At 45.8% G+C, this 13554-nt stretch overlaps 1 protein-coding gene across 9 annotated transcripts in view; it reads left to right on the plus strand.

The window, feature by feature from the left end:
- Positions 1–13554, plus strand: part of DTNB (dystrobrevin beta) — a 217857-nt gene that overhangs the window by 63847 nt on the left and 140456 nt on the right. For all 9 annotated transcript variants that reach the window (XM_064448417.1, XM_064448409.1, XM_064448410.1 and 6 more), the window contains one exon: positions 8667–8791. In XM_064448417.1, coding sequence (XP_064304487.1) covers positions 8667–8791 — 125 coding nt within the window. The remainder of the gene's footprint in view (positions 1–8666; positions 8792–13554) is intronic.

The following is a 13554-nucleotide window of genomic DNA, read 5'->3' on the forward strand; positions in this document are numbered from 1 at the left end:
TCAGTGCCTATAAATACCTGAAGGGCGGGTGTCAGGGGGATGGGGCCGGGCTCTTTTCAGCGGTGCCCAACGCCAGGCCAAGGGGCCACGGGCACAAGCTGGAACACGGGAAGCTCCCCCTGAACATGAGGACAAACCCCTTCCCTGTGCGGGTGCCAGAGCAGGGGCACAGGCTGCCCAGAGAGGCTGTGGGGTCCCTTCCCTGGAGACATTCACCCCCCGCCTGGACGCGGCCCTGTGCCCCTGCTCTGGGGGTGCCTGCTCCAGCAGGGGTGGGACGGGGTGAGCTCCAGAGGGCCCTTCCAACCCCCACCAGTCTGGGATTCAGTACAGAAAATTGCCAGGCTGCCAGGTGGAACTAAGCACCCGCAAAGTTTCATGGAGGATGCGTGGCTGGGGAGCAGGTCTGCAGAAGGCAGCTTGGGGAAGATGGTTGCTTATGACCCAAACCTGCATCAGCAATGTCAGACTGTTGTGAAAAAGCTATATTGGTGTCTAGGAAGGAAGACGTGACTGCAAAACGCGCACAATAACTCTCGTTCTGCTCAGCAATGGTGCGGCTTCAGCTGAAATAGCATGACCTACTCAAGTGTTTACTCAGTAGTACTTTCTTGAGTGAAGACCCAAAGACCCCTGCTGACCAGATCTGCAGAGATTAGCTGGTACTCTGATACAATAAAAAAAGTTTATTTTTCCTGGGTTTTCAATCGAGCCAGATCTAGTTTAGTCTTGTATGGTGTAGTTTCAGTCTTGGAGCCTTAAGACCCAGAATTCATGATAAGTATTTTCATAAGGTTCTTTTTTTCCTGAAATTCTGAAGTGCCTTTGATAATTTTTTGATACTATAACTCATGTAATTAAGTGATTATATATATATATTACTATATATTGCTATAGTGATTATATGTATGTGTATGTTCAGGTAGGAGCCTTTTTTGAAAGAGGAAGCTTCCCGCATGAAGACACTGCTTGTTGGGGCCTCTCTGGGGTGGGGGGGGGAAGCTTCAAACACTTCCCAAATTTGTCCTTCTGGCCTATTTCAATTTTGTTTTTATTAAATGGCTTTAAACACTGATTCGTTTAGTTACGTACGCGCAGCAGAACTGCAAATCAAATTGTTCATTTGGAAAGTGTGTAGATTAGTCATTGTTCATGCTGTTTGTTTGGTTTTTGTGTAGCCTGCTAAACTTCAGCAGTCTCTGTCAGCTATAAATTTCAGGTAAAATGTTAAAATAGCCAAATTACCCTGCAGGCTTATACCCTGGGCTGTAAGTTTTGATGGCCTGTTATCAACTGTAGCTGAGTTAGAATGCCCTTCCTGCTATAAATAATGGAATGTTTGTTATTTATAACCACCCTTGAGGTGGTGGCTTTGGAGTGTGTATCACAACCCGAACAAATGTTTAGTTGTTTCTATAGTGATGATATCTATGGCTTCCGTTGGGAAGTCATTACAGTGGGTACTAATCGAATCTAAACCAGACCCTTTCATCTACCGAGTTATGGTCTAACAATACTGTAAGTAGCCGTTAATAAGATTTTCCTCTCAAAATGACATCTCTCATATTTCTGGTTCATTTAATTTCCCGTTTAGACTACCTTAAAGTTATTACAAATTTTTGAATGTGTTTTTATTCGGTCCCCCAGAAACAAGCCGAAAAGGAACACGGTATTAAATAACGTGCTCTGCATCCCTGTCATGTTGCTGTCTGTGTGTGGACTTCCACCATCACATGGGCTCCTATTTTCAAATGACGTGGAAAAGCCTCCTTCCCTCATGCTGCGTTTTCCAGCAGAGGGCACGCCGCCCTCGCGCACAGGCAGGTGACAGGCCCTGGCGCTGGGCGACCCCGCACCTTCCCTGCGGAGAGCTGGAGGCAGGTCTGGGTGCTTCAGCTTCCTTCTGCCAACCGCTTCCGTGTAGGTATTAATAAATGATTCATTAATTAATTAATAATAATAAATTAATTTATCCGCCTACCCTGTTGGCTTCTTTCTGCTCAGTCCACTTGGCTGCGTAGCGCCGCTCCTCTCCTGGGAGAAGGGGGAAAGTCCTCTGTGCACTGACCCGGAAAGTTTTTCTGCTCGCTTACCCGTGTTCAGTAGAGGAGGGTGGATACGCTGCCTTACTTCGTGTTTACACCCCGTGTAGTTTACAGTTCTGATATTACAAGTAATACCAGTAAAAGGAGGCAGATACTGGAGGGCGTGGGGGGTGGGGGGAGAGAGGGAGAGAACAGATAACTTGAAAACCTCAGTTTTCAAACAAGCGTTCTTGCCAACCAAGTTTCAATTCAGTTTTTATTGCCTACGAATTTCTGAGCCCGCTGTAACGAGTGTTTGCCAGACCCTTTTGGTAGAGGTGGATGTGGTTTATAAATAGACAATTAGAAAAAGGTGGAAAGATAACTTTTGGTAGCGTAGTTTGTAGTTTCTGGCTTTTTAATTTCACAATGAAGTATTATTTTTTAACAGATGTAGCCTTTGACAGGAAGGCAGGGGAACAGAGACAGGATCTAGAAACCTTTCTGAAATGAAAAGGATCTGGCGATACACAGTACAGATGCGACGGGTTTCCAAACACATGGAATATCACAATTGCATTTAACTGATGATTTCTCACATCTTTTGCACATATAGCGCAGTTTTTCAGTGATAACTGTCAAAACCACGTTGGTTTTCCCAGCAGAAGGTGGTCAGTCCGTTTGCGTTCGATGCGCATCAGCCATGTTTGATTGTGTAGATCCAGACGGCTCCAAGGGTAGCCCTTGTCCGGACACAGGCGCAACTCGCTTTTGTCCAGACGGGGTTAAGGACGCACACGCTCAGCACTTGCCACGTTATTGTGGGAGGTCCCTTTGCAGCGATTTCCTAACCTCCCGGGATGGCGAGCGAACGCTGGCGATACGCGCGCGGCCGCGGGGCAGCGCTTCCAGCTGCGAGCAGCGTGCGTGGCTGCCCGCTCCGTGCTCACACCTCTGCCTCCGCCTCGCTGGGAAAAGTTAGTTGAATAGTTGTTCCTAGTACTTAAAATTACTTTTATTTACAGATGAGTTGCACACTTACACAGGCATCGCTGCATAAGTTATATTTTTCATGCTGTATATATAACTAAATTGGATAAAACATGATAGTACATTAAGGATATAAAGCTACTGGAGAGTGTCCAGAGGAGGCCACGGAGCTGGGGAAGGGTTTAGAGGGGAAACCGTACGAGGAGCGGCTGGAGTCCCTTGGGTTGTTCAGCTGGAGCAGAGGGGGCCGAGGGCAGCCTCATGGCGCTCTGCAGCTCCCTCCCGAGGGCAGGAGGAGGGGCAGGGCTGGTCTCTGCTCTCTGGTGACCAACGCCAGGCCCCGAGGGAACGGCAGGGAGATGGGCCAGGGGAGGGTGAGGCTGGGCATTAGGGGAAGGTCCTTCCCCCAGAGGGTGGTGGAGCCCTGGCACAGGCTCCCCAGGGAGGCATCACGGCACCAGCCTGGCGATATTCAAGCAGCACTTGGCCAAGGCCCCCAGAGACACGGTGTGAATTTGGGGTGTCCTGTGCAGGGACAGGAGCTGGGCTCGATGGTCCTTGTGGGTCCCTCCCAGCCCAGGGCACTCTGTGATTCTGTGATCATTTATTAAATAAAAATGTAGAATCCAGGCCAGTCCTTGACCGATGTATCAATGATACATTAACTGAAGTAACCAAACCCCGAGTGTTTGGTTTGCGTTTGATAAAAACTGAGGATGAATGCCAGAGGGAGAGATTCAGTGCTTAATAGGAAAGGTGTTTTAACCTTACCTTGTGGCTGTGCAAGTGGAATGCCAGGTCGCCGGAGAGTGTACAGCACAGAGCAGGGTCTCCTTCAACTTCCTATGTTACAAAGGGAACAAACATTCCAGCCTCTCAGAAGTATTTATTTTACTTTATTTGAGCTTTCTCTGGAAGCTGGAGAAGCCAGATGTGCTTTCTGGTAGGTGGACCCTGTTTTGGATCACGCAAACTGTGTTTGACTGCGGCTACTTATGAACTCGCACCACTGAGGAATGCAGTTCTGCAGCTCAGCACTGCAGTAGCTGCAGAAAGCGTGCGCGGCAGCCAGCGCCGTGCCTGGAGGAAGGCGGCTTTTATAGCAGTCGTCCGACCTGTTCTGACCTCAGCTGCTTGTTCGGTTGAAAAATCTAATAAAAGGTATCATCTAGAAAGTGGCGGTGGGAGTGGTGTTACAGAAGCAGTGCTGGAATACCTGGATTCGTACGTAATTCAGTAGTCGCCTCTGACTCTGAACTAGGTGGTGTTTCAGAGGGCAGGAAACCTGAACGTGCATATCTCGGATAACCGGCTCAAAAAGAAGGGGATCCATTGGGAAGTCTAGTAACCACTTGCTGAGCTGTGGCTACGTAGAAGCCCCGTTGATTCCGCAAACAGTAACTGGTGGAAATTGTTTCTCACAAGGTAGTTTAATTATTCTGTGCATGATGAGAAAGAAGCAGAAACTCTTTCTTATGAATATTTATTGATAGACTTGGGAAGAAGGTAAGTATCCTCCACTGATATGTCTAAATATGTCAAAGGCTGAGTTTGTTGAAGATGGAGTCTCAGAAAGGCTATAAAACTTAAAAAGATTTGTTGTGCTGAAAAGCAGGAATTCTGCAAGAGGAAGCGCTGCAGTTGTTCCTTGGTAACAGCCTCAGAACTGCAAAGTTCTACTGGCATGTTGCTGGAGCAAAACCGATACCTGCGCCTCGTGAACCCTTTGGAGTAATGCAGAGAAGAAACCTCTCGTGAATGTCTTGGCGATAAGGTGATCAGTAAAAGGGGAAAGAAAAAACTGCTGTATGGAGGAAAACCAAAAACGTGAACGCCTGGGTCCGGGAAGGTCGCTGAAACGTCGTGGCCAGATAAAGAGCACGTATTTCATTTACGCCTGACTGTTTTTGGATCGTCAACCACACTTACCATCAGACTGGTACAATGGCCGCAGCAGTGCAGGTCCTGCCGAGTCACGTACCGTGCCCGCTTCGGAAGTAAAACAAAATGGGTTGCCTGCTAGCCTGTCCCAGGGGAGCTGGGGATGAAGCCGGAGGTAGAGCAGCACGTCGTCGTCTGGTTTCTACAGTTACGCTTCTGTAGCAGAAGGGAATGTTAAGTGGTTGAAAGCCTTTGAAAATAAAGGCACACCAGACTCTTTTCCCATCTAAACCTGAAGATAAATAAGACCATAAACTGGACTCTAGGAAGTGTGAAACACTTTTCAAAGTCTGAAATTCTTTATTAGTTGTAACTGCTTCTTTGGAGTTGAGATTTATTAATCCTGGGGATTTGGCAGCAGTACATCCGAGATCCGAGCCGGCCGAGGTCCTGCTGTAACATAACTTACAGATACTTCCTAAAACGTAGTTTGCCCCCAGCTATTTACAAACATAGATTGAAGTCGAGAAGAACCAAGATGAACAGCTGGGGAGGAAGAAGGTCGTAAAAATGCAGTAGCACCAGTGATGGGCACGTAGGGGCGTTACCTGGGGAGGTCTGCAGCGGCGGTGTCCGTGATGGGGAAGGGACTGTGCTGTCTGGGGGTTTGCAGTGGTGGTGCTGGGCGAGAGGGTTATGTTCTCCGGGGCTTTCTGTTTGTGCCTTCTGCTTTTTCGAAGGGGAGAGTGTTCCATGTTTGCAGACTGCAGAGGTGCTCATGGGCGACGTCGAACAGGCAGGAGGCCAAGATTAGCGACACTCGATGAGAGAGAGGTGGTTCTGATTAGAAATTTCTCAAGTAGAACTCAGCTAATTGAGAAAAAAAAATAAATAGCTACTTCTCAGGGAAACGGGATGCCCATAAGAGGTATACTTGCCTGTGAAATAGCGTGCCCGTTCCGGCTGCTGTGCTCTTTTCACTGTCAGCTGCACTGAGAAGCATCATCAACAAGTTGGGATCAATGGAAATTATCTTTCCCCTATAATTTTTGGAAAGTGAAGCTGCAGTAGTGGCTCGATTGTAAAGCATTCTAGACAGCACTGCGTTTGTTTGACAAAATAAATGGGGGGGTAGCACAATAGGCTGTAGTGTTTGTTACCACAATGGAAAAAAAACCCTTTAAAATAGCCTAGAAATACTGCAAAAGGTCGCAGAAAAGGCACGCTGAGAATGGATGGTCTCTGCAGAAAACAAGAGATGAACAGGGTAAAGAGTAAAGTAGGAAATACTCTAAAAGGAGGAGTGGGGAACAAACTGAGAGACAAAGAGGTGTGGAAATTTTCAACATGTGGAAGAATTCATTTAGGAAAACTAGAATTTTACTTCGGGTATCATCATGTTTGTGTGCATAATTTACATGTTACTGTGGACTTAGTGAGAAGTAACACAGAGATTGGATTGTGTTTTTCGTAGGATTTCAAAATAAATAAAGGCTGATGACCATCTGTAGAACCTGACGTAGCGAGAGTGCCAAGCACTTCAACACTGTTTGCAAGGATCATCCACTGTTGCAATCTACCAGGTTTTCTCAACACATTAAAAAAAAAAAGTAAAAGAAAAAAGGCGCCCATCAGCTTACCATCAGTAAGTCTTTTTAGCACTTACTATTTAGTGAATTAGTAAGCTGAAGTGCTTCTGAACGTGCTGTTTTACAGAGCACCCTATAGGAGACTCACCCGAGGCAGTTAATTATCTTGACATCCTTCCTACTGAAGCCTTTCTTGGTGAGAGGAGACAAGAATCTTATACCCGTCACAAGATTGTTGCAGGGGCGCTTTGGTAGGGCCAAGACTTTCTGTCTGCAAGAGCCAAAGATAATACCTTGGGAAGATCAATTGCCCACGTCACCTGGTATTGAGGGTGGTGAGATGACTTGCTCTCCGTGGCCTTCATGCATTCTGCTGCTTCACAGGTCGGATCTGTGGGCTGATGAATAAAAATTCCAGAATCTGAAAGGAATTAGGCTACAACATATTGAATAATTGGTTTAAACCTATTGAATAATTAGATTAAATTGTGAAGCAGTACAGTCTTAACACGGCGACCAGGCCAGAGTACGCATTGGGAAGCAGTGTTAGGTGCCGATGGAATTTGACTGAGGCCACCACTTGAATCTTCTCTACGTGTGCTCCAGGGAAGAATGCGGTCACAAGTAATTCTGCTGTTCCTCAAGACTACATTCATCACGAATTCAGAGGCAGCCTCCATCATGGTTTTTAGAGTTCTCGGTTAACATTGAAATTGAGTTGTAAGGTAATTGAAGGAGGATAATAAATCTTCAGCTAAGAACCAGCTATCCTAATATGTTCTCACAGGCATCCAGCTCATCCTCCTTCTCTAATTTGAATGGAATTTTTCTTTTCATTGTTTTCCAGTGATATTAGTATTTTACTTTATACTGAAAACACGTCCCAGCGTACTACAAACCATGTCAATCCAGAGGGGGAGCAATTCCTCACACATAGGTTCCTCACTCAGAAAAGCCTTTATTGCCTGTTTTATATTGCTAAAGCTAAGAGGCTCAGAGTTGAAGATTCTCACTGGTTTACTAATTTCTAATTTTTTATTTCATTGTTAGTAAATATTAGTAATTGTTAGTAATTGCTAGTTACTAATTTATATTAGCTGCAACTATATGTGCAACTCCTGTCCTGAGTAGCCTTGTCTCCTATATAAATCTGTTAATCTGAATTTTAATTGCATGTGCCTTGAGAATTGGTCCTAATTCCTCTTTGGGATGTCTTACAGGAGTAGTAAAAAAATTACATCGGAGTAATTAGCCACTAGGTTACACATACATGGGCTGTTAGTGAGTTAGATCAGAAAAACAGAGCTGATGGGTTCCTTCTGAGCTCTCATAAAAGCATTATCTGGCCTCCCACATCACTGGCGTGAGTTCGGTGGGTGTAATTACATTTTAAGGCTTCATTTTGTAAGTCAACATTGGACTTAGAACGCATTTTAAGCGCATGACTCAGGCCAGCTATCCATTCTTGTGTGTTTGGCAACGCTTGCCGCCAGCCCTTCGGTCTTCCTTGGATGATCCCAGGATAGCTGTTCCTGCGAGATCAGTTAGCACAACCAAGTGAATGTGTCAGAGGAAGTAAAGAAACCGGTCGTTTATACCTGTCTTAGCACTGTGTTTCCCCTTGGCTTTGCCCATAATGAACAAAAAATTCAAAACTTGTCTTTCAAAAGCAATGTCGTTGCTGAGGACGGAGGGAGGGCGCAGGGCGCCAGCTCCGCATGGATTCCGTAGATGGGACATGAAGGGGGTGCTGGCGGTTGGAAAGTCTGCGTGCAGGTTATTTACCTGCTCATGCGCCAGGCCCTTCGTTCTCCCCCTGCCCTCCCCCCGAAACACAACGCCTGTGTCCAGGAGGCGTCGTGAGTAAGTATAAGAAATCCCTTAATTGGGTATGATTACCCCTTGATTTAATTCCTGGTGGAAGCACCAGATAATTGGTTTATTCCTCATCTTACTTGTGTTAAATGACTTTCATTTTTCAGTCTGGAGTACAAAAAAAACCCCCAAAACTTGTTCACCTAGGTAGTGTCTGCGCTCATTTCTCAGGCATGGCATAATGTAACTGGACGTTTCTGAATATTCTAGCGCTGTGCATTTTTTTACACTTCTCCTTATCTGATGGCACGTATTGCCCTGCTCTTCGTAACGGTCAGCTCATTTTTGTCATTCTTTTCAAACACAGAAATCGCCTGCGAAGAAGCTGAGCCATGCAATTAGTAAATCGCTGGGCTGCGTACCAAGCAGAGAACCGCCTCGTCCCGTATTCCCTGAGCAGCCAGAGAAGCCACTTGATCTTGCACATATAGTGTGAGTATCTGTTTCGGTCTGTTTTTCGCTTAATCGCAGATCCAGAGCAGGGTGTTTGTGGCTGCGTTTGACTTTGGCACGGGCTAGCGGAACGGAGCCCTTAGGTTCGAATTATGAAGTTGCGGTGCTGTAACTGTTATAAGTGTTGCTCTGAAAAACTGCTTGAAATGTATTGCTTTGTTAACAAGGAAGGAGAGAGAGCGCGCGTTTGCGTGCAGTTAGACCAAGGCCTGACTGTGTGTTCTGCTTGCACCTATCAGCACGTCGAAGCGCTCGTCGGTCTTTTGCACGTCTCCGTATTGGATCAGACTCTGTTTTCATATTTATCGTAGATTTAAATTATATAAACAAACCAACGTTAAACGTATTTACTTGCAAGTTAACATTGCCCAATATTAGCAGTAGCGGGGTTTGGCTTGTTGCTGCTGCCTGGCAGCGTTGGCTTTACGTTCTCATCTGCCTCGCTGAGAGGTTTGCTGCGCGTCTCTGCTCAGTGCGTTGTTGTTACCCTTTCATCCTGACCTTGTTGTCGAACCGATGGAATGATTGTAACGAAATACTGTTGTACCGGTGTTGGTTTGAACCGGTTTGAGATCGGGCTGCTTCCCCAGTTTGCCAGTATTCACGTCAGCAGTAAAACCTGAGACCAAAAAGACCCAAACAAATGCTGTTACAGAATATGTATAATAAACTAGGCTTCTAAATGGATCTGTTTTAATGTTCTACAGCTGAGAAAAAGTCTCAGCCTTCTCCTATGTCTAAATTTAAGCACGTGCTATAGAGAAGAGCGAGAAGAGAGGAGCAAAGCAAAAGGATGTACTTCATGTGAAGTGGAGGACTCCCATTTTCATGAGTATTGAGTAATTTGCAGTAAGCGGAATCTATGCTCCCCTGGTCATCTTTTGACATCATAAATACCAGATTCCTCGTGAACTGTGTTCTCTGTCACAATTCCTGAATGGAGAACAAAGGTATTCGAATCTGAATGTGCTAAAGCCTCTGGCAGCTCACTGTTAGGATGTGCTGCTTTGGCCCCTCCTGGTGCCGCGTGGTGTCGGTGGCCTGGCTCTCCTCTGCGCTCCCTTTAACAGCTGTGGCAGCCGGTAAGAAGAAGCTGGTCAAAGTGTTGGAAACGAGAGACTCATGGAGCTTTTCGTAGTGTGGTAAAACACTCCTGTGGCTTTCTTCTGTGAAAAGCACAGAAGATCCGTAACGTGACGTGGAAGAGTAGTTGCGATGCAGGACTCCTTAACAGCCTGGTTCTGAGCTTTACCAATTTCGGCTTAGCTGCATGACTGGCTTTTGTGGTCCTTGCATCACTGAGTATTTACCGACTTCTACAATGCTTGCTTTAGTCCTGTGCGGTGAGGGGAGTTGATCTGACTTAATGAAATATAATTGTTCTGATTTTCTCTGTGAAATTGCACTCAACATTAAAAAAAACCCAAAACAACAAAATAAAACACCCAGTCTGTTATGCTGCTGTTCAGTTCGGAGGTGAAGTCTGTGCTCTCCTCAGTGAGCGGCTTCTCAGACCCGCAAGGACAAGGTTGTACATTGTCCACGGAATTGCCTCCATGCCTTGGCAGGGATGTTTCGTGGAGCTGTCACTTCGGCAGTAAGGGTGCTGCTCAGCCTCATGGAAAACAATTTCCTGTTTAAAACCTTACCAGATCATGAATCCGTTCACATTTTTCTTTCTAGATTTTCCTCTGTGCTGCTTCTGTGTTAAAGTGCACTAACATGCACAAGAGAAAATGAGTAGCTTACAATGTAATGCTTCTATAAAAACTAAAAGACTATGTAATTGCATAGGTACAGTGTATGTAAATGATCGGAGCAGTGGTGGTGTGACTGCCGGCGTGAAGGAAGGCTGTGGAAACCGGTCCCAAAATCACAAGCCGAAGTTTTACTTCTGACAGGGATTGCCGAGTTTGATGAATGACTTCTGTCTTTTGCTAGGACTCACCGATTTGGTAGTGGATCGAAAAAGTCTCGGTCCTCAGCTCGACGAAGAACAGTAAAGGCAGGAGTGGGTGGCTTGCTTTTGGGTTTCGTATTTGTAATACGTGACCCATGGAAGGTGCTGGTAGAGAAGTTCCTCCAGGCTTGCTTTTTGCTTCCCGTTAGGAAGAGGCCGTAGGTCAGCTTACAAACACGGCATTGCCCTTTTCCTGAGGCCGTTGCCTGCCGCAGCAGCCAGCGGGGGAGATGCTGGCTGTGAGGAGGGGGGCAGGAGGGTGCTGGGGCAGCCTGGCAGGAGCGCCCGGCCCTGGGGACGCGTGGGTGGGGGCACGGCACCTTCTGCAGCCACCGGGACCGCTGCCCAGGCGCTCTTGGCAGCAGCAAGGCAGCTCGGAGACATCTGCTCTGTGCCGCCGCTTTCATTAAAAGGAAAGTGTGCCCCAAGAAGCCGAGGTGTTGGGAAATAGTGCCTGGTGCTAGAGGGGCGACTGCAGAACAACAGGTAACGGCCTGGTGTAAGAGTGATGTCAGTGGGTGATCTATATCAAACACTAAATCACAGGAGAATAATACGAGCGTAGGACTAAAAAGACCTCCTGGGTTTTTTATGTAAGCGATATAAGACCTTTGGGGGTTTCTGTGTTAGTGATACCACTGAAATAAAAAAAAAATTACCAAAAAAAAAGAGCATACAAACCCTTCCCCCCCCCCCCCCCCCCGAGTTTTTAAGTGTGAAAAGTGACATAGCCAGCGGAGATTCTTTGATAAAACTCAACTTATAAAGAGGAATTGCTCAGGGCCACAGTGAGTCGTTACTTAGGTGTCAGTGATCGTGACCTGATTACATTTTTTTCATGTAAATGAGGTGCACATCAGCATCTAACAAATGCTTTAGAGGAGACTGTCTCGCAACGCTAAAATCAACTTCAGCTGAGTAAATAATGTGAATGTAAAAATATTAATAACTAGGAACAGCTTAAGAGTATTTGGCCAAATGTTCCAGGGAAAACCAGGCTTGGAAGGGAAACAAAAACCAGCTACACTTGTCAAGGGAAGGAGGAAAGGCAAAAATTGGTGGCAAAGGAGGTAAACTAATGGTTTAAAAGCTATTGGAGAATAGTTTTCAGGTTGCACTTTGGCAGGGGGGCAGCAGCTGTGCCCTGAGCTGATGGCACGGCACTTGCCTTCCAGAGGTAATGCATACTTACCTTGCAGAGATAATCCGGAAGGATGTCGAATTGCATCGTCTACGTTTTCAGTCCAAGCTACATTTTGAAAGAATTTCTTAATTTGGATACTGGCTGCGGATCGTTGATATTTCTTGGAGCACTGGAAAGTTCCCAGGGCACGGGAAGAAAATTCAGATGATCTCACTTCTTTTTTCCAAGGCGGCGGGGGATGAAGTCAGACAGGGCAATCTCTGACACGTCCTGTTTACCAACACGACTTTGATGGTGAATAAAATAATTGAGCAGTAGATAAGCTGTTTTGTTGATCAGTCAATAAAAAGGTAACTCGTGCCAATCAAGCGTAGGCTTTTGGCAATTTGGTGTAGTCAGGCTCAGCTTGTATCTTTATTGTGAGATTAATTTTTATTAATAAAGTGATATTGTTGGCATAATGCATTTATGAGCATTGAATGATTTAGAAAACAATAATTAATACAGCACATATACAGCAGATTGGAAAAAAAATTGTTTAGCTGTTTGTCCTCACTATATCTGCAGGAAGAAGGTTGCTGAACAGGGCGGGTTGTCAAGCGGAGTCCTGCAGTGGTCAAGCCAAGCTCCTGAGCCATTGGCCTTCGTTGTCATGGCCAGGAGGAGAACATATAAAATCACTCTGACGGGCTAGGTAGGCAAATGAGAAAAACATTGGCAGAACGAAGGAGACCCGAAGGGCAGAATGACTCCAGAGCAGTTTTGGAGGATGCAGCTGGCTGAATACGGGTGATTTTGTAACCGAGGATGCTGGCGGGATCTGAGAGCGCCGAGAGGCGAGTTTAGCCCTCGTGCGTGGTGGCGGCAGGATCCATGTCAGAAAACTCTGTAGTTACAGCACCTGCAGTCAAGGCGAATGGTGAGAGACCAGAGGCTTTGAGAAGGGCAATGAAAGTGATTAAAGGGCTGCAAATAGATGTGGGAAGACGCATAGCTTTACATCCAAAGGCTCAAGTGATATAAGTGTAACACACAGAGGTGAAGGAATGATTTGATATTTCTAAAAATATCTATCCTAGAGAAATTAAATATAATCCCAGGGAGCCTTAGCAGATGGGCTTAACAAAAGACACAGACCAGAAGTTGAAGCTAGGCAAATTCAGAATAAAAATAAGAAATATGGTTCTAAAGGTGAATGTAAGTAAATAATTGTTAGAATAGATCACCGAAATCAAAACTGGTGATGGAATTTCCACCACTGAAACTTTAAAACCAAGAGGAGAGCATTTTTAAATCAAATAAGAATTCCAGTCAGTCTTATGTTCTGTGTTTGACAGGAGCTCAATTATTGCAGTGTTTCCTTATAGCTTTGTGAGATGTGAAAAATGCAGACAAAATTTGTAGTGCAGCCTCCGAGTCGGGAATTCTACAGAACCCGCTGCTAGAGCTCCCTACATGTGCCCCACAAGGCAATTGTGATTTGCTTTAATTACGTTTAAAAAATCAGTGCGTGTTTCTGAAACGCCCTCTACCTCTCTTCACCTGCATCCCTGCAGCTGTGCTGGGTCAGTAATACAAAAAATGCAAATTATGCTCTTTCCTGCTATTTCTGTGCATTCTGTGCCTCTCTCCCTGCAT

This window comes from Phalacrocorax carbo, chromosome 3, assembly GCF_963921805.1.
Source record: "Phalacrocorax carbo chromosome 3, bPhaCar2.1, whole genome shotgun sequence".
NCBI lineage: Eukaryota > Metazoa > Chordata > Aves > Suliformes > Phalacrocoracidae > Phalacrocorax > Phalacrocorax carbo.